The following is a 24996-nucleotide window of genomic DNA, read 5'->3' as shown; positions in this document are numbered from 1 at the left end:
GAGGGGTTAAATCCACCAAAATTTCGGACCCCCTTTTCACCCATGAAAAAATCCGAAATTTATGAACATGCAAGGAGCATAAGTCCTTGTAACCGGCTCTTGATGCCATTGTTGGGTTTTATACAAGCTTATCAAAGTTCAAGTTAACCATTTTAACAAGAAAACGCAACGGAAGCTTAGATTTTAAAACTTGTTATGAACATACCATTATGTTAAAATTAAAACCCAATGAACAAGGATCAATATTACAAGAACAATATGCTCACAAAATGTAAATGTACCTCCTTATACCTTATAGGATGATGTAGGTTGTTGAAGGGGATGATGGATGAAAGGCAAGCCTCCAAAGAAGAAAACCTCAAGAGAGTGATACCCCAAGCCTTTTGCAACAACACCAAGTTATTTGCTAGGATTCTTGAACACCAAAACAAGCTCACAAAACCCTTTTTTTTCTGCTGCTGCTGCCGTGATTAATTAGGGAGAAAGAGAGAGTTTTTAAAGCTTGATTATACTTGAAAGGATTCAAAAACAAGACCCAAATGCATGTGTGTTGAATGGAGGAACATAAAAGGAGAACCAAAGAGTATCTTGGTCTTTGATTGGGCAAAACCACCACCCCCACATGGGTGGCCGGTTTTGTTATGTTTCCTTTTTTTTTTTTTTTTTTTTTTGTTTTGTGTTTTAACATTTAAAACATCTCCATTCATTTTATAAAACTCATTTTCATAAAATGTGCATACATCTATTTAATTATTTAACCAATTAAATAATTAGTTTATATAAACAAATTATCCAAATAATTTATTTGAATCCTCAAGTGTGTTTGTTTAGAAAACCAATTTTCTAAACACGTAGTGTTCGGTATTCATTTAAATGATCAAATCGTTAAAAGAATACATTTGGTGTCGTCTAGCTTGTTATTGGGTATGACCCGACTTGGACCAAACACAGTTAGCCACATTAGTATAAGTATGTGTCTCGGGCATACGTAATTCCAACAGTATTCGCCTTGAAGATTTGGAGAGATTATCTCTATGGTACGAAATGCGTAGTATTTACCGATCATAAGAGTCTACAACACATTTTCGATCAAAAGGAACTCAACATAAAACAACGTCGTTGGGCCGAGTTGCTTAGCGACTATGATTGTAAAATTTGCTACCATCCCGGTAAAGCGAATGTCGTGGCCGACGCTCTTAGCCGTAAGAAACAAGTCAAATCCGTGTTGTTTACTTGTGTTCTTGTTCAAAATGATCTCGAATAGCGTGTTCTTAACGCGCAACACGAATCCGTCACAGAAGGCAATATGTATGACGAGATGTCGTGTGGTGCGGAATCTCAATTGGAAACCAAGCCCAATGGTTTGCTTTATTTTCTTAATCGTTTATGGATTCCTGATCGTGATGACCTTCACACATTCATAATGGACGAAGCTCCTAAGTCGCGATATTCCGTACATCCCAATGCTGATAAAATGTACGTCGATCTTCGTTCCATCTTTTGGTGGCCCGAAATGAAGAAAGGCATTGCTCTCTACGTTGCAAAATGTCTCACTTGTTCTAAAGGCAAAGCCAAGCATCACCGACCTTATGGTTTGCTTGAGCAACCTCCCGTTCCCGTATGGAAGTGGGAAGATATTGCTATGGACTTTATTACTAAGCTCCTTTCTACCCAAAAGCAACATGATAGTATTTGGGTAATCAACGATCGTTTGACGAAGTCTACTCATTTCATTCTCAACAAGGAAACGTATTTGGTTGATCGATTGGCGCATATCTACGTTGAAAGGATTGTTTGTCATCATGGAACTCCATTAACCATTATCTCCGATATAGATGGTCGTTTCACTTCTCGTTTTTGGAAGTCTCTCTAATCCGCTTTGGGAACTCGTTTGGATCTTAGTACTGCTTACCATCCGCAATCTGATGGTCAATCTGAGCGTACAATTCAAACTCTAGAAGATATGCTTCGCTCATGTGTCCTCGATTTTGGGGGCAATTGGGATATTCATCTAGCGCTTATTGAGTTTTCGTATAACAATAGCTTTCACTCTAGCATTGGTATGGCACCTTTCGAAGCTCTTTATGGCCGCAAATGTCGTTCTCCTATTTGTTGGAACGAAATTGGAGAATCTCAAGTTACTGGTCCGGAGTTAGTTTATGAAACGACTGATCGTATTGCTCAAATCCGCCAAAATCTACTCGCTGCTCGTAGTCGTCAAAAGAGTTATGCGGATAAGCGTAAGAAACCTCTTGAATTTAATGTTGGTGATCGTGTTCTACTCAAAGTATCTCCGTGGAAAGGTGTGGTCAGATTTGGAAAGAAAGGGAAACTATCTCCACGTTTCGTTGTTCCTTTTGAAATCATTGAGCGTATTAGTCGTGTTGCTTATAGTCTTGATCTTCCATCTGAACTCTCAAATATTCATGCGGTATTTCATGTTTTGAATTTGAATAAGTGCCTTACCGAGGGTAAGTTCCAAACACCTCTCGAAGAAGTTCGTATTGAGGAGACCATGCATTTCGTTGAAAGACCCGTTGAGATTATGGACCACAAAGATAAAGTTACTAAGCGTATTCGTATACCGTTAGTCAAGGTGCGTTAGGAATCAAAGCAAGGAGCTGAGTTTACTTGGGAACGTGAAGATCAAATGAAGCAGAAGTATCCTCATCTGTTCGCTACAGCTATTCTCTAATTTCGGGACGAAATTCCTAAAAGTAGGGGACACTGTAACATTTCGGGTTCTTACTGTATCTGTCTATTTTCGTTTTGTTATTGTATGAACGTCTTTCAAATTCTAATCTTTAATAATGATGTGCATTTACAAGTGTCTAAGTTTCTTGATGTTCACTTTGAGCCCTCAGTGGTTTAGTTAATGTTTATTTCTTAATAATATCATAATTAGTTCAATATTGGATCAAAACTCAAAACACAAGGACCATTTCTGCCAATACATGAAATCTGCCTCTTGGATACCCAGGGCGCCGCGCGGTGGCTAGCCCACAGGTTGGCCGCGCAGCGCTGTGGCTTAGCTGAGCAGAATCTTAGTTCGTTTTCGTTTGTTAGCTCTTTTATGGCTTGAAATCGTTTATTTTAAGCACATTTGAGAGAATTAAGGGCCAAGACATCATCTGATAACTGAAACATAAGTATAACGTTTATTATCATTCAAGAACAAATCTTTTTGATTATTTTAGTGATTCATTCCTTAAAAATCATATTTACTTGCTTAAACGGGCCAAAAAGGCCATAATTAGTTCGGTTTAGCTTTTTCTATATGAACGAACCTAAACCTCTGCCACAAAACTTTACATAAACCCTAAGAAACATCCCTCAGCCGTCACTAGCCTCTGCCATCTCATATTCTGCTCGTTTTCGGTGTTTTTGTTGAAGAACCGTTTAGAACCGGTTGACTTTGCAAGTTTAAGGACCTTTGACTCATCATATCTCTTTGTTCGTTCACTTTACGGGTAAGTTGTAAACTGAGTTTTTGTTCATAAACATTCCCTAGTCAATAACCTTTAATCAATTTCTGAGATTGAAGGGTATTGGCTGGTCAATTGCTTTAAAACCCGATAAAGGGTAAAATAGTCAATCTGTTTGACTTCTCGTTTTCTCATACTTCTGGTCGGATTCAACGTTCAGTCCAAAAGACTTATTCTCGTAATAAAATTTTAAGGGTTCTGACCAAATCCCGACTCCCGACTAGAAGTTCGGATTCTGGTGAGACTCGACTCGTTTAAACATTAAAATCGACATAACTCGAGTTATACTTATCCGTTTGGATTGATTCCAGCGGCATTAGATTTGCTTTTACTTATAATTTCATATCGTTAAGTTTAAGGTTCTGTCGGTTTTCATCGTTCGGCGCGTTAATCGGAAGACTCGTTATTTTTCTTAATTATTATTAGCTTGGGTAGTATTAAGTTGAGTTTTGTCATTCTCCCCCTTTGCACATATTTTTAAACGTATAAAAAATTATGGCCGTTTAAAAATCATGGGTGGGAAATTGGTTTAAAATTGAAATTAGAAAAATAATATGGTTAAAGATGGGGAGGACAAAAATTTGGGTGAACTATGTTTAAAATACAAGTTTACTCCTTTTTTATACATGTATAATATGCATTAAAATATGTAAAACTCTTAAAATCAAGTGTTTTAACTTATCACTGTCTCATGTATTATATATAGTATGGATTAGTCACAAACAAACACTCCCTCGTTACATCCCCACATTGAACCTTTTTTGCCCCGAAAAATAACTTGCAATGTAATCATAATGAGGAATTGGCTTCTAAAACATTTTGGTTAATTAGTTAAAGATATCACAAAACCGTGATTGTTAGTTTTTCTGTCCGCTTAAACTCATGCCCCGTTACTTAGCGAGACAAATAAGGCGTGACCAATATATCAGTTTGTATATTTAAGCGGGACCCACACTTGAAAGCCCTGAAGTCATCTTACCACTCTTCATTATGGTTTTATCGAGCCGAGCCACCCCAACTTGACTGTTTGGTAGCCTCTTAACAGTCATTAAGAGGCTACCACTTAATGGCTCATAACCTCTTAATGGTTAAGAGGTAGCCTTAAGTCTGAATGGTTAAGAGGCTACCTGTTAATGGTTACCTCTTAACCATTCAGACTTAAGGCTACCTCATAACCATTCAGATTTTATGAGTCATTAATAGGTAGCCTCTTAACGACTAATGCAACTATGAATCTCATGGAGAGTTCGATCCTGGGATTCCACAGCTGCCACCGTTGGAACCAAAGAAGCAAATGATTGAGCCTCTTAACGACTATTAAGAGGCTACAATACAGCCCCTGAAACCTATTATCATCTTATCAAAATTTTTCTAACATGATGTAACCTACAAACTCTAGTTTGGTCCTTGATTCCCTTGTAGTGGCGATTCATCTCTTTCAAGTTCACGCATTTACTCTGATATCAAGATCGACCGACGGTAGTTTCCTTTAAGGTGGTTTGACTAGACACTTCACACATATTTATTTCTTCGGCTTGTTGCTTTTTGCCTTTTGGCATTTTGCATCTTGCATATCGCATTTAACTTTTTCACTTTTGTCCCATTTTTTCCAGATTTGACACTAAACATGACCATTAAAATTCCATCGTGTTGGACAACTTTACGGACTACTACTAAGCTCTGGTCTGCGACACCGCACAACACAAGGTTGAGCAATTTCGTCTTCTGCGAGCATCGACATCATGTTATGTGACACCACGAAACATAGTATGGAGCTTCACAGGAATAGATGCGTATACATAAGCTTATATATGTATATATATATATCTGTGTATGTGTATGTATATATATATAAGTATATATATATAATTCTATATATATGTATATGCGCGTATACAAAATTAGGTTTTATATATTTTATGACCACGTGACACGAGGCTTGAGAATAACCCAACATTTCATCCCAGTCCTATCATGGGCTATGTTAAGCATACAAAACCTTAAGACGTTGTCCACTAAAATCAGGCATTTATGTAACAATTCAGGTTTTTACTGTATCTGTCTATTTTCGTTTTATTATTATATGAATGTCTTTCGAATTCTAATCTTTAATAATGATGTGGATTTACTAGTGTCTAAGTTTCTTGATGTTCACTTTGAGCCCTCAATGGTTTAGTTAATGTTTATTTCTTAATAATATCATAATTAGTTCAATATTGGGTCAAAACTCAAAACACAAGGACCATTTCTGCCAATACATGAAATCTGACTCTTGGATACCTGGGGCGACGCACGGTGGCTAGCCCACAGGTTGGCCACGCAGCGCGGTGGCTTAACTGGGCAGAATCTTAGTTTGTTTTCATTCGTGAGCTATTTTATGGCATGAAATCGTTTATTTTAAGCACGTTTGAGAGAATTAAGGGCCAAGACATCATCTGATAACTAAAACATAAGTATAACTCGTTTATTATCATCCAAGAACAAATCTTTTTGATTATTTTAGTGATTCATTCCTTAAAAATCATATTTACTTGTTTAAACGGGCCAAAAATGCCATAATTAGTTCGGTTTAGCTTTTTCTATATGAACGAACCTAAACCTCTACCACAAAACTTTACATAAACCCTAAGCAACGTCCCTCAGCCGTCATTAGCCTCTGTCATCTCATATTCTGCTCGTTTTTGGTGTTTTTGTTGAAGAAACGTTTAGAACCGGTTGACTTTGCAAGTTTAAGGACCTTTGACTCGTCATATCTCTTTGTTCGTTCACTTTACGGGTAAGTTATAAACTGAGTTTTTCTTCATAAACATTCCCTAGTCAATAACCTTCAATCAATTTCTGAGATTGAAGGGTATTGGCTGGTCAATTGCTTTAAAACCCGATAAAGGGTAAAATAGTCAATCTGTTTGAATTCTCGTTTTCTCATACTTCTGGTCGGATTCAACGTTCGGTACAGAAGACTTTTATTCTCGTACTAAAATTTTAAGGGTTCTGACCAAAACCCGACTCCCGACTCGAAGTTCGGATTCTGGTGAGACTCGACTCGTTTAAACATTAAAATCGACATAACTCGAGTTATACTTATCCGTTTGGATTGATTCCAGCAGCGTTAGATTTGCTTTTACTTATACTTTCGTATCATTAAGTTTCAGGTTTTGTTTGTTTTCATCATTCGGCGCGTTAATTGGAAGACTCGTTATTTTTCTTAATTATTATTATCTCGCTTAGTATTAAGGTGAGTTTTGTCATTCCCCTGTTTTCATATATTTCCAAATGTTTTGGGGGCGTATACGTACTTATATTATTTCATATTATACATATTTTAACATTAGCAAACGTGGTATTGTATGTGAATTGCTAGACATAGTTGCTAAATTGATTATTTGTTTAATTTACGCATTCGGAGAGGTCCACAATATTCTCATTATAGTATGATCATACGACCATCTAGTTTTAACCGGTGCCCGATTCGCTTGGCAATGGTTCACTTGACACGTATTTGCTCATTGGTTTGGTTTGTTTACCGCTTTACTTACGTTTTGCTACTTTTCATATGTTTACATGTCATTGTAATACTAATGACTTGCTCACTCAATAATATTGTTGACAAACCTATTGTATTGTCTACGTATATGCAGGTTATCGCATGAACTAAGGAATTGAAGTATTGGATTGCTTGTCGAGACTCTAGGAAATCATAAAGAAAATATATATAAATTTTAAGTTGGATTATTTCGTTATTTGTCATGGATTATTGTTTGGAATTTATTGCTATTTTTGGATATTATTGTGTTAAATGGAATAAATTAATTATTAGATATTGTCATTATTGTATGATAGTTACCTCGAGATATGAACAATCATGCTCACGCTCCAGCATTTCCGCCTTAGGTTGGGGTGTGACAATTTAAAAGGTTTCTATTAAGTCAACAAACAAACTGTCCTTTCATTCTTAAGAGCTGAGCCTACTAACATGTCCTAAGTTAAGTGTGTTTCTATCTTTTTAATGTCTTATTTAATACTAGTTTTGAAAACCAATCTCCAACTTTTCTATCATTTTCCATTATTTCACAAAAAATTTTAATTCCAGTGACATTTTTAAACTTTTTGAAATTTTCAATAATTTCCTCGTCCCCACACTTGAGGTAAACATTGTCTTCAATATTGTAAATTTAGACTTTTTGATAATTTATAGGAGGACAGGATTAAAATTGAATGCTTAACAATTTTAAAACTGGGATGTGATGCTCAAACACTTCAAAAAAAATACAATTACCTTATAGCACATAAAATAGAATGACAAAAAAAGCATGAAAATAAAAACACCAGATATAAAGCAGTGTGGTCTCGTCTACGGTATGGTGTGATTCAATTTCTCAAAAGAATTGAAATAAACCTACAAAATCTTAAAACTGTGTAGAAGCAAACATCTCGCGCTAGCTATGCCATGTATAATTTCCAAATATTTTGCAATTTACTTTTTTAAACATTAAAATCACTTACCAAATCATATTTGACCAAATCATATTTGTCATTTTCATATTCGGATTTTTTTACCGATTAAAATGCGGTAAAAGAAACCAACTCACTTTGGTAGAAGTCATTGGTACATTTAGCATATGCAGCAATCCCTAACACGCCCTATAAACCCTCCGGTGGCCTGGGCGGACGAGTAAGGTCTCGTGAGAGTATCTAGGAAATTACACCCGCAAAGTTTTAAGTACAACAATAAAAAACATGTACCTTAAGTGTTTGCAGCACAACACATTAAAGCACTCCATGGGGATAAACCCGCAAATGACATCTGCAGCAACGGTACACTGGGCTGCCTCCTAATGTGCGTGTGGTGTATATATAATATTTGATTATGTTCACATGAAATCGGGTTTTAGATTATTTTTCACCTAAACTTAATAACACACGAAAATGGCAAGTGTATCAATCGAGTGGTAGTAAAGTATGGGTAAGAATCAAGCATCAATCCATGGATACGTAAATTTTAATACTTAATCTTCGTAAAGAAAATATCCGTGAGAAAAGATCTTAATTAGTTTGTTTTGAAATTAATTCGTAAAACTAGTTTCTAAAATAAAACAAGTTAAAAAGTCTAAACAAGATAATCCAATAATAGAGGCTACCACCATAATTTGGAATCCACTTGACTCTTTTTTATGACGAAATTCATAAGCATGTGATAAACACACTTTTTAGATAAAGATAGAATAACCTCCTGTTGAAAACAATTATTCTTATGACATGTTGGAAAAGTCAAAGGAGCAATTTACAAACTAATCACCGTGAGTCATGCATAAAATAACTGAGGTAATCTTAACAAACATTTAATGATTAGATTCTAGTTCATTTTTATGGCATTCAAATCTAACAGTCCTTTGGAAAGATTAAACGAACAATAAATAACCAACCTAAGATTGATTGAAATAGACAATATTCATGCATTCTTTTGGTTTATAATCTTTCAAAATTAGCATAACAACGTATGTATTTTGCATTACCAATAACATAATGATTATTGCGACTAGTTAGATTGATTATCACAAGTTTCTTCTTTTTTCAAATACAACACAAGGATGTTATGAGCAAAGACATTATAATGATTCAAGAATGCCTTTTTACCATTTCTAGTTCAAAGGCTACAACTTTCATGGATGCAACAATTTATAAACAAATGAAAGAAATTTAAAGTGTATTCAAAAAGATTATCATTTATCAATCTTGAAATCATTAATCGGATGATTTAAACACAACTTTTAACCAAAAGATAATCATTCATATGTCATTGGTTCAAAGATAATTACCACATGTTTATTACAATCATCAAATTAAATCAAGTTTCATCAGAAATCATGCTGGTAAATAGAAATCTAACTCACAATGAGTATAATCAAAACATTAAGAAAACAAGAGCATATAAAACTCATGGTAATTAGAGTAATCTAACCAAGAATTGTATTTAAAGATGTGTGGACATGATAACGCTCTTTTCTAAGTGTTGTTGAATCTTACAAGCCTTCCTTCACCCTTAAAATACTAAATTTCAGAGATGTGATACTGGTTTCATCAAGTTTTAGCACACCCTTTGAATGCAACAAGTGATTCTATTTCTAGGAAAAACTTGAAAACCGAACAGGGGTGTGTTGAGGTTTAGACACGGCCCGTGTTTGACCAAACGCCAGAACAATACATGTGCGTGTTCAAGTACATGCAGGCACTTGTAACCACATGGGCGTGTTGAAGTTGAGCACGGGGGCGTGTTGGCTTCGAGCATGGCCTGTGTAGACCAAACTATTAGAGCAATCATTGTGCATGCACAAGCACAGCTGGAGATTATGAACACAGGGGCGTGTTGTAACATCACGGACTTTTCGCATTAGTATTTGTTTATGTTTAAACCGATTCGAAAATGTAATTTAGATCTTTCAAACTATTTAAAACTTGTATTTAACTTGATTTAACTTATTTTATAACTCTATATATAACTTTCAATTATGCCAAATAGCCCTTGGAAACTCTTAAAATCGGTTAAAATGACTTAAAAATGCATTTTTGGAACTTCACGGACTAAAACTGCCAAAAACCAAAAGTTGATAAAAAAGCCCTCCCCCCCCCCCCCCCCGCACCTTAGCGCGGCACAAAGGAGGAGGCCTTAGGCCTTCACGTAGCGCGAAGCAGGCCCAAATCAGCCAGTTTGGTGTTCGGTTCTCGTTTAATGCTAAATCTTTCCCTAAACGACCCTAAATCACGAAAATTGAGCTACAAGTTATTTAATCTGCTATTGAAAAGTACCTATGTTCATTTCTTTTGATTTAAATGATATATTAAATATTTCAAGACCTGATTTTGTCATAAATATCTTATTCGGTTACCTAAACGAGTCGATTTCTTGTTCCACAAGTTGTACCTCTGATTATTTAAACAAACCACACCTCCAAACCCTAAAAATTTGCTGAAATATTAACTTCCAACCGTCACCCTCATCACACACTCGAGTTTTCCTTCATTTTTGCTATTTTACTCAAGTATATTAGTGTTCGTGTTGACTTTCAAGCATTCTCAACCTTTCACTTCCGTTTCTCATCAATTTAATCATTATCCGGGTAAGTTGTCTTCTGTAAAGTTGTTCTATATTTCTCACTTTCAATAACCCTCAATCAATTTCTGAGATTGAGGGGAATTGATTGTCAATTTGACTCCGACCTGTTTAAGGGCATATCAGTCAACAACATTGACTAATCGATTTCTATCACTTCTGGTCGGAACTGACTTTCGGTACAAAAGACTTTTATTTTTATCTCGAGATTTTTAGGCTACTAACCAAAACCCGACTTCCGAATCGCTGTTCGGATTCTGGTCAGTACCAGCTCGCTTAAATGTTAATTGTCTCATAACAGGAGTTCTAGACATCCGTTTGGATCGATTCCAGCGGATATGTTCTCGATTTTAATCATAGTTTGTTTGGTTTATCTCAGTCAGCTTGTTAAAGGACGGTTTGTTCGTTTAATCGTGTTTTTATTCTTATTTCTTGCACATTCCCCTAAGCAATAAGGTGAGATATCATTCCCCTTCTATTTTACTGTTTTCAAATGTTCTGGGGACATATGCGTATCTAATTCATATTTTTATATCATATATATACACAAACTCGCATACGTAAATTTTGTGTCTATTTCAATTAAATGCAAATTGCTATTTGCTTAACTACTTACTTTATCGCATTCGGAGAGATCCATCATAATCACATTAAAGTATGATCATACGCCGTCTTAGTAGCCAAAGTCTGCTCGCATAGCGATGGTCAACCGGCAATAACATTTATATGCTAGTCTAAGTAGCCAAAGCCCATTCGCATGGAGATGATCAACCGACAATCACATTTGTATGCTAGTCAAAGTAGCCAATGCCCAATTCGCAAGCAACGATCAACTGACACATTATTTGCTCATGGTTTGATTGATTATTACTCGCATTATTTTGTTTGTGTATTTATCATTTATCATTTATTTTATATATATATATATATATATATATATATATATTATTAGTGTCGAAACTAGTGATCATCTCACTCAACATATGTTGTTGACAAATCTCTGTTTATTTTCTATGCATATGCAGGTTACCAGTTGATTTGAAGTGTAAGGCCCCGAACCCCGGGAACCCCACAGTTGGTAATCATTCAAACACTTGTAAAATTTAGTAAACTTAAAAACCATTTCTTCCATTAAAACAAGCGTATCAGAGTGTAAATTTTGCGGAAAACATGAAAAATGAAATAAGTTCCCGAAACCTGGGAATTTTGCCCAAGAACCAAAATAAGTATAACTGTTATAAGTTTCCTTGAAATAAAATATTCATAAACAATTCTTCCTTCCAATATGCCCTTCACCATCCAAGTAGCTCCGTGCACGTCCAAGCGATTAGGCATCCTCTTCCAAATCCTGAAACTTACACTAACATGCACACAAAGTCAGCTTAAGCTGAGTGAGTTCAAGTTTTAAATAAGTAGCAACAGTTTTAATAAGCATTCCAACGGTTTTAAAACGGTAAACGGAAGTACATCGGTTAGGTCACCACATTCAAATAAATAATCATCCTTACGTATGAGCACCTCTAAACGTGCATTCCTATATATATCATTATACGTATATATAACATTCAATAATAACATTCAGGGCCGAGAAAATGTACAACCTAAACACGTAAAATTCAGCGCATGCAAACACAAAGTAGGCATACGCAACATTCAGTAGTCGAGACGACTACAAACATTCAGGGTCGAGCAAACGTACAACCCAAACACGTAACATTCGGCGCGTGCAAACACAAGGTAGACATACGCAACATTCAGTAGTCGAGACGACTACAAACATTCAGGGTCGAGCAAATGTACAACCCAAACACGTAACATTCGGCGCGTGCAAACACAAGGTAGGCATACGCAACATTCAGTAGTCGAGACGACTACAAACATTCAGGGTCGAGCAAACGTACAACCCAAACACGTAACATTCGGCGCGTGCAAACACAAGGTAGGCATACGCAACATTCAGTAGTCGAGACGACTACAACATTCGCCAAATAATGGCCATTCTAAATATATATAAATATATATATATACATACACATTCCATAACATTCCAAGGCCTACCGATACTAGCAAGCCTATGTAAAACCATTCATAACATTTCATCAAGTAAGAAAAGCACTTAGGTATGTATGCTAGCCCAAAACTTAAAAAGATATAAACGAGGCATCAAGAACTCACCTGAGATCGATCGAATACTTGCAACGAGCTAGAAAGTTCCTAAGGGCAAAATCACAAGCAAGGGCCTGTAAATTATACATAACGCGTTACTAAACTAGACTGTAGGAACACTCTAGCCTAATGGGCCGTACCAACCCAACACTTTGACAAGGCCCAACACTTGGCCCAAGGCCCAACACTTGGCCCAAGGCCCAACAACTTTGGCCCAAGGCCCAACAACTTGGCCCAAGGCCCAACCACTTGACCCAAGGCCCAATACTTGGCCCAAGGCCCAAAGATAGTCAAATCGGGTCGAATGCGCGTGAAATAATCCTTAAAACCATTTGTTAACCCAATCAACCCCGAATGGACCAAATTCCGTCTTAAACCTTTTCATTCATCATAAATATGTCACCCGAGTTGATAGGGTTGACGGTTCCTTTTACAACACTTACTTTAACATTTAAACGAAAATTCGCGCATCGCCGACTCGATTGACGAAGCACTAACCCAAACAGCCCCGTGCATCAAAAATATAATTTTCCCATAGACCTTAAACTCCCCTAGGGATGTACAAACTGATTCGGTCGGTCATCCGATCATTTAACGCATCAAACTCAACAATTGCCAATCCTACACCCGATAAACCCTAGTTTTCGAACTAAAATCGATTGACCGACCTAAACACCTCCATTGGCCATGAAATTTTAGTATATTGTAAGTGACATACCTAAGAATATGACGGAGTACGAACTTCAATTATAACAGCCCCGAAAGATGCGAGAAAGGGCAGCCACCGGTTAAGCCTAAAACGAACTTATTGATCAATACGAATATAACATGCAGATTTTAGCATGCAAAGATGTATTTTATTACATAGGAAAAACATGGAATTAAATTATTAAATTCTTACCAGTGTTACATAAATATCTTAAGTAATCATAAAGATTCTTCTAACACAGAAAGGTATGTGCAGTTATTTAAGCTGCGCAACAAAATGGTTTTATTTTTATAAAATTAATTACCCAGCCAAATTAAACGATTCCAATTGGGTTTGGTTCCTAACTCAAAATATTAACTTCCAGAAGTGGAACCAACCAATTTAGACTTGTAGAAAAAAGGTTATGATGTCGGGAAGACGGACGAGAATCCGTCGTCCCGCATCAGGTTTGACGCTCGATTTTATAAAATCATAAAAGCTATTCAAATCTCGTCCAAAAATTACGTATTATACCTTTCTGGAAACTAGACTCAAAGTAGAACATCATGGAATCAAGAATTGATCAAAAACAGTGGATTAACATCCCGTTACAGACCCTACAATAAACTTATACGAATCTGCCAGCAAGCTGTTATCATCAAAATTCAATCTTAACGACCAATAAGCGCGTTCATATGATCAATTAAGGTGCAAAAGACATGGGGAATCATAAAACCGACATTGAATTGAAGTTTTCACGGCTGAACATGGCGGGGCAGAAGAAAAACGAGCGGGGGGGGGGAGGTTCTTAGCTGCGATCGGCTACACCTAGGGTTATGAGTTAGGGTTTTTCATTCTTTTATGATATAAAATAAGAAGTTTCATTCTAGCCCCTCAAGTATAAAGTGTGTAGCAACTTGGGTGGAAAGTTACATAATTTTAACATACCGGGATGACGTAAAGCCTCCGAGGATAGTCGGATAAATCCCGAGAGATGTACATACTTTACATGCTTTAAATCACTTATCTGAAATTAACGGGCGTTACATGAAGCTAAGGTGAAGAACACATAGAAAGACCTTAGACAATAAAATCAAGAAATATTTGCATTATTATTTTGTTATGGATTATTTAGTTGTTTTGGATTATTGTTGTTGTGCTTGGAAACTTGTGCACTTATTTGAAATGTGAAATAACTAAATTAAATGGATATTGTTATATTTTACATTGTATGATAACTTGTGAGCTGTGAACCACGGTTCGCACCCCGGCATTTCCGCCTTAGGCTGGGGTGTGACACGTGCTAAGGTTGAGCATGGGGCTTGTTGCTTAATTTCGGGAGACATGTATTTTTTGTCTTTATATGAAGAAGAGCATGGAGGCGTGTTCAGGTTGAGCACGAGGGAATATTGCACTATAGCTGGAAATATGCTTTTGCATTTACATGAAGGTGGCCACGAAGGCGTGTTGTGTTTGGGCATGGCTCATGTTATAAGAATAATTTTCTTTGTTTTTCTTCTTGTTTTAGCTTCTTTGATCGTTTAAGGCTAAACACATCATGGAAAACAAAAGTAAAGCAATAAGTACCAGTTTCAATTGATCTTCCAATAAATAGATGTAAAATATGGAGAATTTTGATGTATAATTTTGTGTATAACACCTCCCATTTAGCGCCAAAATTTTACGATGGTCTTTAGTCGGACCGTGTCTTGTGTACTGTTTATGGTGGTCGAATGATGGGCTTACCTTCCTATGCCTTCATAGCAGAATTCTTCCAATACATTTTCATGTCTTTCACTGATTTACATGTTGGTCCACATGTGTCTAACCTTCCTTGATCCTCATTAATTTCGGGCGGTTCTTTCAACTTCTTTTTTGTTTTGGCCTGTTTTTCTCTACCGTCCTTTTCTTTTGGTCAAATAGCTCATGTTTTCTTAGTCGCACCACCTTTGTCAACCACATTCAACTCCTATGTTTTTCCTCTATTCTCAGACCTTTCAATCACAAAATCTTTTTCTTTGGTGTGACCCTCACAGTCATGCAAGGAACGCCGGTTAGCAACAGTTGATTTAAAATTTTTAGGTTTTACAAAATAAGCATTGTAATTTGTAAAAATATTATAATTTAACTTATGGTTCTCAAAGGTCACACCAATAGTACTGTTCCGGCAATATATCAATATGATTTTTTGATGTGACAAGAATGGTCTACCCAAATTTACCCTTGGTTGGTCTGCTGTCTCCAACAGCGCATAACCAAGAATCAAGAAGTCCTTCGGGTAGTAAAATATCCTACTTTCGCCGCTTCACCAATTAACTTACCTCGAGGCCGTCTACGTGTAAAATCAGCCAACACCAAGCTGGTTTCGACCTCTTGTAAAGGACCAAAATCATATTGAGCATAGACATACCCCGGTATCACAGTAACGCGTTCCCCATAATCAAAGCCTGAGTGGTCTTAAACTCTCCAATCTGAATTAGAATTAGGGGTGCCCTAATCCTATTCTGTCTTAATATCTTCACCATCTTCAGCAATTTTGAGTGCCCTAACATGAGCATTTTTTAAGTTTGCACTCCCTTTTCCCTTCTTCAATCCCGTCACATCACCAGCTAGTTGTAACATCCGTCAATTTTCATACCTGTATTTGTTTTGTTTTACCCGATTCAGGAATGTACGGATCTTTCTTTATCAAGAAAATGTGCATTTATTTAGAAATTATAGGTGTTAAATTCAATTTATATTAATATGTCATCTAAACATGTCAAACAATCTGTCAGACCCCGACTAGCACAATGCAGATGCGTAAAACGGGAATGTAACAGACACTCTAATATCAACAACATTGTTTATAAAGAAACATTACAAACTAATCTACATTATATTACATTGATCTGTCTTTGTTTACAACTAGGTGTTAAAACAAAATGTGTTCGTTAAACTATTCTATTCGTACTAATAACCTTGCGTTTATTCACATAGCATCGAGCACGTTTCACGAAAGATAGCACGGCGTCACTATATTCCAACTTTGGTAATCCTGTAAAGCAGTTTAAAAATGGGTCAACTACTATAGTTGGTGAGTTTCACGAGTTGCAAGAGAACAGTTATGAATATTCACAAGCTAACACTTGTAATTATGATATAAATATGTGTGTATGTAAGTGAATGATGTAATTATACTAAGCTACAGTGAAGCCTTGACTATTTGTGCTGCGTGCATCCATTTCCCACGCCCAATCAACCACTATGTCTCCCCTTCTGCCCACAACATGCCCCGGTAGCTATGTCTAACATTACATAGCCTGTTTGTATAACTATGGTCATGTGCAAACGGCGCTATATGACACGGCAACCAGGCCGATTCTGTTCAGGTTTGTCAAACCAATAGTACTATTCACAAGCCACCGGCTAGAAAGTTAATCACTGTGTTAGTGGGGACTTTCATGTGTTAGCACTTAGATAATTCACATCATTACACATTTCAGATATGTATATGTAATCAAACATGCTTTTCACCCGAAAAGTTCGTAAAACTGTTTAAAGAGAGGGGTCATGAAACTCACTGTTTAATCAATAATCAGTAGTGTGACAATTCAGGGTTTGCTCGACTCGTAATCACTTGTCCTTATAATCAATATTATGTAACATCCAACTTTTTGTTAAATAATAAATGACAGAAAAGTTTTGTTATTAACTGTGTATCGTTAAGTTAGTCGTGTGTTAAATGTTTGGATAAGGATTTGAAATGGGAATGGAGAGTGGGTGGTGGGACCCATAACCCACTATATAAACCCAACCCACCCACCATTTCACCATTTTGTCTCCCTCCCCACACACTTCTTCTCTCAAACACCCGGATCCAAATCCGAGCAAAATAAAGGTGAATCTCGTGCTCAACGTTATCGAGCAACAACAAATGTTTGGAAGATCCTGCGTGTTGTCCAGATCTGAACTCAAACCTGAAGCAAAAAGGTAGGTTTCGGTTCAAATGGTTAAGTTTTACGGTTAGAATCGGCTTGCAACCAGATATGATGATAGACCGGGTTGTGAAATGTAAGAAAAACATAAACTTGGTGAGTTATAACCTCATGGGTGTGTCGAATGACAAAAAGGTGATGTCCGGACCTCATAAACGCGGGTACACAAAGTTGGTACAACCCAAAACCCATAAAAAGGGTAAAATCGGGTCCTAAGGATAAGTCTCGGAGGAAAATGGCTTTAAAATGGTAAAAAAAGAAGAAAGGCAGAAATTTCGCATCGCAGGGCCATGCGAAGCGAAACGCTCCCATGCGAAGCGAAACGAAACCTCCCATGCGAAATTGTTTAAGTTGTGACCCGATTCAGCTCAACCCCAGCCAGGGGCTCTGCCCCTTGGACCCTTCTAGGGGCTGCCGCCCCTAGACCCCGCTACCAGGGGTGCTGCCCCCGGACCCCCGTTAGTTGAGAGTTTCATTAACTTAGATGTAGGAAGTAGTAGTAATGGATAATTGACACGCGTAATGTATTGTGTAGTTAGCCGTGCACAACTAAGGAAGGGCATTACCATTAACGGCGAGAGAAACCGACTCCAGGTAAGTTCTAGCCCCATATCCTGGTTATGTTTCGGGGCTGTGTGCATACTCCTATGTGGTAGTTAAAATGTTTATCTTAGGTGATAGATATATGATACGTGTATGATCGTGCATTGAATGTTATTACTATATGATGGTTATGTGAATGAATGTGTATGTAAATATTATATACATAAGACAAGTAAAGTATGCGCTTATGATAGGGACCAGACCCTCATAATATCTGAGATGATCGGGACCAGACCCTCCTAATATCTGAGATGATAGGGACCAGACCCTTATAATATCTGAGATGTTAGGGACCAGACCCTTATAATATCTGAGATGTTTAAGATACAATAGCTTATGGTATACCATAGGGTTTTATGAAAGAAAGTATGTAAGTACGTAGAGCATGTATATAAAGTATGTGTGAAAGAAGTAATAGAAAAGTAAGGTATGAATACGTATCTTCGGAAGCGTATGAGTAAGGATAGGAAAGTATTGTATATTAAATTGATTAACTAGAACTCACTTAGCGTAGCTGACTTTTAGTATGCACGCAGGCAGATAGGTTGAGGCAGCTGGCTTGAGGAGGGACACATGGCACGAGCTAAAGAGACTGGCATCTATGAAGAAGTGTCATGACTATTTTAAGTTATGTTATGAAAAGATAATTTGTATGTTAAGACAAAAAATGAATGTTTGTAATGTGATGTTTGAAGTTTTAATGTATTCCGCGAAAGTTTAAATTAACTCTGATTTTAGAACTGTGTTTATGAGTAAATCCAACACCAAAGTAGGGTTAACAGGATCGGGGCCTTACATATTATAATAATATTAATATTTTAATACTATTATAATCTCAATACTAAACTGGGCTGTATATCTAGTACGCCCAGAAAGTATCAATAGGCTTAGATTGTGATGTTGTTCAATGTATAATATTTAAAACCGAACTTGGCTCGGTTTTCCCGTTTTCCCAGCTAGGCCATGTTGTTCGTTTATGCGTTCAGAAACAGTTATGGGGAAGTAAGCTTGGGTAAATGTGTTGGTCAATAAAATGATTAAGTTATAAAGAAAGATCACACATTAGGTGTCTGGATTCGCTACGGGGCTCGTTTCCGTTTATTCAGTTTAATTTAGAGAAAAACACGCACAATCTAATCAAATTGTCCGGGTTTCTCATAAAAAGTTCGTTTTTACTTAATTAATCCAAAAATATGATTTTTGATAACTCTTGGTGTTCTGATATTCCAACAGGTTCGTTAATTACGAACTCCTCGGTTTTTATCATAATTAAATTTGTTTAATATATAAATTAGCATAACTAATTATCCGTTAATTATTAAATTATGAAAATTTAGTCATTTATCAATTAAAATATTTAGATTTTTATAAAATTATTTCTGGAATTATTTATTGATTTATTAATTTATAAAAATTCATTTATACCAAACGATCTCCAAAAATTCCACCAAAATTCATGAGTGACCATAAGATGTCCCAAAACAACCTGGGAAAATCCCAAACTCTAACAATCTTGCCAAATATCATTTCCAAGCCAAAAACGACTATGAAAATTCAAATAAACGCAAATGTATAAAACATACTTAGGGTTTTCCAAATGACCCCAAATTTTATATGTGATCATATTATACCAAATCTGAGTTTCCTACAAAATTTCATAAATTTTCAAGCATTTTAACTATTTTTCCCAAATAAACGCCCCAATTCGGTAATAAATTCGCCAAATATTCTCGGATGGTCGAAAAATTACCAAATTTGAACAGGGAGTCAATGATATGGTCCCTGATGTCCCTGAAAAATTTCATGACCTAAAAATATGCACATAACAATCGAATCCTAAACAGCCCGTAATCGAGTGATTCGGTATTACCTTAGCGGTTTTGGTTCGTTTTCGCCCTTCTAATCAAGTTTTTGGGTTCTTGTGCTTCTATGAAAGCTAGATACACGTCCTACATCACAAACCAAGCAAGTTTCATCAATATAACAGCCCCTTTAGTTAGGGTTTCGGCTAGGGTATTAAACCGAACTTTTGAGCCGTAAAAACGCCGTTTAAACCCTTTAATCCGTGTTTATGGCCAAAGAAGAGTATGATTATGATTCCTAACCATGTGTAGGATCAAAAAATGTTTTTAGACCAGTTTTATGTTTTTTGCATGGTTTGGAATGATTTTCGGTAATCAAACTATGTTTAGATTGAATTAAACTTGATTAACAAATAAAAAAAAACATAATAAAAATAACTCTTACTTGGGCTTTCTGAAGAGTTTATGAAAGGCTGAAGTTCTCCATATTTTTTTACAATGAATTTGGTGTCAAAATATCTCACAAGTTAACATATAATAAAAGGTATCTTAAAGGTGGGGTAAACTATTTTGGTGGCCGGAAATGATATGGGCCATTTTGGGCCCATTTTGGTCCAAAATTCTGAGTTTACAAGCCCAAATATGAAAACCCAAATCCAAATTTATTTCGGGTTCGGTTTTTGGCACGAAAAATGTAAGGTCCCATCCCCGGTAACCCTACTTTGGTGTTTGATTTACTCATAAACACAGTTCTAAAATCAGAGTTTATTAAAAACTTTTCGCGGAATACTCAATATTAATCATTCTTACATAACATAAGTACTTGTCTTAACAAAATACATTAAGTCTTAAACGATAACATAAACGACACGTGAATCTTCCGTCTTTGATGCTAGTCTCCATCCATTTGCCACGTGTCCCACCTCAAGCAACATGCCTCATCCGACTCACCTGCGTGCATACTAAAAGTCAGCTACGCTGAGTGAGTTCTAGTTAGTCAATTAACATACATTACATTCATACCATACTCATACGTGTCCGGAGATACGTATTTATACCTTATTTACTATCACTTCTTTCGTACATACTTTACATATATGCATAAATTCTTACATACTTTCTTTCATGAAACCCTATGGTATACCATAAGCTATTCTATCTTAAACATCACAGATACTATAAGGGTCTGGTCCCTTCTGTCTCGAATAACCATACCTTTATCATGCGTGCATACTTTACATATCTTCTAGTTATAAATATATATACGTACTCGTTCATACAATCATTATGTAACAATACATTCAATACACAATCATACACGTATCATACACTTACCAATCAAGTAAGGGTATCATCTACTACATAGGAGTATGCACACAGCCCCAGATACATAACAGATATAGGGGCTAGAACTCACCTGGAGTCGGTTTCTCTTGCTGTTAATGGTAATGCCCTTCCTTAGTTGGGCATGGCTAACTGTACAACACATTACGCGTGTCAATTATCCATTACTACTACTTCCTACATCTGAGTTAGTGAAACCCACAACTAACGGGGTTCCCGGGGCAACGCCCCTGGTAGCGGGGTCTAGGGGCGGCAGCCCCTAGCAGGGTACAATGGGTAGAACCCATGACTTTTTCGGTTCGCATAGAATTTCGCTTCGCATAACTTTTCGCTTCGCATGGAATTTCGCTTCGCATAACTGTGTGATGCGAAATTATTGATTTCGCTTCGCATGGCTGTGCGATGCGAAATTCTTGCCTTTCGTTGTTTTTACCATTTTAAAGCCATTTTTCTCCTCGTTTCCTCCTTAGGACCCAATTCTACTCTTTTTATGGGTATTGGGTTGTACCAACTTTGTATACCCATGTTTCTCCTAGTCCAGACGTCACCTTTTTTTGTTCTATAATACACCCGTGAGGCTTAAACTCACCAAGTTCATGTTTTTCTTACATTTCACAACCCGATCTATCATTACATCGGTTTGCATGTCGATTCTAACCATAAAACTTAACCCTTTGGCCGAAGCTTACCTTTTTGCTCCGGGTTCGGTTTAGATCTGGACAACCCCGAAGATTTGGACGTTTTCTTGATGTTTGAGATACTTGAACACCAAGATCTTCCTTGCTTTAGCCCGGATTCGGATTCGGGTCTTGAGAGAAAATGTGTGTGTTCCTGAGTGTGCTGTGTGTGGTGGAAGTGAAGAAAGTGGTGAAAGGAAGGAGGGGTTGGGTTTATATAAGGGACTACGGGCCCCACAACCCATTCTCACTTCTAATTCCATTTATTATCCAAACATTAACACACCCAATTAAGTTAACGACACACAGTTAATTATAGAACTTTCTATTATTTATAATTATCTGAAAAGCGGATGTTACAAAAAATATAGCGGGTACGACAAAAAGCGCGAAAACGAGTGTTTTTCGGCTATTTTTATGTAAATTTATAAAAACATACTACACGTTTATAATAATCAAAAATATTTTCACAGATAGCTTAAAACATTTCAATTAAGTGTTTGGTAAGTCTTTTTTGGCTTAACGAATGATACAATGCTTGGTTTGTAACTATCTTTCGCGTTTAAATCTATAGCGGGTAGTTAAACGAGCATATTTTCATTTAACTTGTTTGCTATCGAACTAAGGCCGTAATACTAATATATTAGCTTATATTAAACGTATATCACTTATAGATGCCCCCCCCGGATATCTGGGTCATAACCAGACCCGTTCGGTTAATCGTTCGCTCGTTACATAATAAGCGTTTATTTGTTTAACCGGTAAATACTTACTGAGGTGTACCTGGTTTTGGCTCAAATGTCACATTCTCCCCTCGTTAGAAAATTTTCGTCCCCGAAATTCGATTAAATTCAAATTTTTCCTTATTTGGAAATAGGTGCGGGTATTTCCTTTTAAATTCAGATTTTCGCTCCCACGTGAATTTGGGTCCCTGTTCTGAATTCCACCGAACTTTGACTAGAGAGTTTTTATTGTGTCTTAACTGTGTTATTTTACCCTCTAATATTTCCACCGGTTCCTCTATGAAGTTTAGTTTTTAGTTTATGTTCAAGTCTTTTAGTGGCACGATTTCGGTTTCGTCTGTAAGGCACTTTTTCAGGTTCGATACGTGAAAGACATCGTGAATAGAACTTAACTCCAAAGTTAATTTCAGTCGGTAGGCTATAGGACTGATCTTAGAAATAACTTTCATACGGTCGAATGCATCGTGGAGCTAGTTTACCTGTTTTACCGAATCGAATGACGCCTTTCCAAGGGGATATTTTAAGGAAAACTTTATCGCCTATTTCAAAGGATAATGGTTTTCTACGAACATCAGCATAGCTTTTCTGTCGGTCTTGGGCGATTTTCAGTTTGTTTGTGATTTTACGGATTTTGTCTGTAGTTTCCTGAATTAAGTCGGATTGGATAATTTGGGTGTTGCCAACCTCAGTCCAGCATAGGGGTGATCTACATTTCCGACCGTACAGCGCTTCATATGGTGCTGCTTGAATGCTACTGTGATAGCTATTATTATACAAAAATTCAACCAGTGGAAGATGTTGATCCCAGTTCGCACCAAAGTCTAGCACACAAGCGCGAAGCAAATCTTCTAAGGTTTGCATGGTTCGATCAGATTGACCTTCAGTTTGGGGATGGTAGGCGGTGCTTAGGTCAATTCGGGTTCCCAAGGCTTCTTGTACTGCTTGCTAGAATCGAGAGGTGAAATGGCTATCACGATTAGAGATGCTTGAAACAGGTACGTAGTGACGGGATATGATTTTATTGATGTAGACATGAGCGAGTTCTTCAGTCGAGTAGGTGGTACGAATTAGAAGGAAGTGTGCGGATTTGGTTAATCGGTCAAATATTACCCATATTGCATCGTTTCCTTGGGAAGTTTTGGGGAGGTGCGTTACAAAATCCATGGTAATTTGTTCCCATTTCCATTGTGGTATCTCCGGTTGATGCAACATTCCCGAAGGTTTTTGATATTCAACCTTAACCCTCGCACAAGTTAAACATTTACTGACAAATGTGGCTATATCCTTCTTCATACAGGGCCACCAATAATACTCCTTCAAATCTTTGTACATCTTATCTGTTCCTGGGTGAATGGAATACTTGGACTTATGGGCTTCATCCATGATCAAATCCCACAAGTTGTTAAGATTCGGAATCCAAACTCGGTTTTTGTAGTATACAATTTCATCGGTTCTTTCTTCAAAGTTTTGTTCGGTCCCATGTAAGCCTTCATTTTCCAAGTTATCTTCTTTTAATGCTTCGTTTTGGGCAATGCGGATTTGTTCGGTAAGGCTAGTTTGGAAAATCATTCCAAGTGCTCGGACCCTTAGTGGTTTGATTCTATCTTTCATGCTCAAGGCGTCTGCTACTATATTAGCCTTGCCCTGATGGTACCGTATTTCACAGTCGTAATCATTCAAAAGTTCTACCCATCTCCTCTGCCTCATGTGTAATTCTTTCTAGTCAAATATGTGTTGTAGGCTTTTGTGGTTAGTGTATACTGTGCATTTGGTGCCATACAAATAGTGTCTCCAGATCTTAAGTGCAAAGATAACCGCGCCCCGTTCCAAGTCATGAGTAATGTAATTCTTCTCGTGCACCTTTAATTGTCGAGAAGCATACGCTATGACATTGTTCTTTTGCATAAGTACGCATCCTAAACCTTTCCGGGACGCGTCACAATAAACTACCAGATCATCAGTTCCCTATGGAAGACTCAGTATCAGGGCTTGGCATAGTTTCTGCGCCGCTTCTTGTTCTTTTCCCCAATCATAAGCACGATCTTTTTCGGTCAAAAGGGTTAAAGGTTGGGCTATGCTGGAAAAATTAGCAATAAAGCGCCGGTAATATCCAGCTAATCCCAAAAATTAGCGGATCTCTTTTGGTGACTTTGGGGCTTGCCAATTTTCATTGGCTTCAATTTTGCTCAGGTCTACAAGGATTCCATGCCGATTAACAACATGCCCTAAAAATTGTACGTCTTGTAGCCAGAATTCATATTTTGACAACTTGGCATACAGCTTTTCCTGCCTCAACAAATCCAAGATGGCTCGTAAATGCTGCTCGTTTTCCTCCTTGTTTTTCGAATATATCAGAATGTCATCTATAAATATGATAACGAATTTGTCGAGGTACCGCTTACA

The 24996-nt window shown here is 37.0% G+C and overlaps 1 protein-coding gene across 1 annotated transcript; it reads left to right on the top strand.

Annotated features, from left to right (window-relative positions):
- Nucleotides 1–1318: 1318 nt before the first annotated feature.
- Nucleotides 1319–2605, top strand: LOC143609498 (uncharacterized). The gene is made up of 2 exons (XM_077084238.1): nt 1319–1592; nt 2130–2605. Exons 1-2 carry the CDS (start codon nt 1319–1321, stop codon nt 2603–2605), a joined length of 750 nt encoding a protein of 249 aa, XP_076940353.1.
- Nucleotides 2606–24996: the final 22391 nt, after the last annotated feature.

Source organism: Bidens hawaiensis, unplaced genomic scaffold (genome assembly GCF_021521415.1).
Source record: "Bidens hawaiensis isolate Kalapana, Puna unplaced genomic scaffold, B.hawaiensis_p1.1 tig00419714_1, whole genome shotgun sequence".
Classification (NCBI taxonomy): domain Eukaryota; kingdom Viridiplantae; phylum Streptophyta; class Magnoliopsida; order Asterales; family Asteraceae; genus Bidens; species Bidens hawaiensis.
The sequence above is the reverse complement of the archived record's forward strand: the minus strand, read 5'-3'. Positions and strand labels throughout refer to the sequence as shown.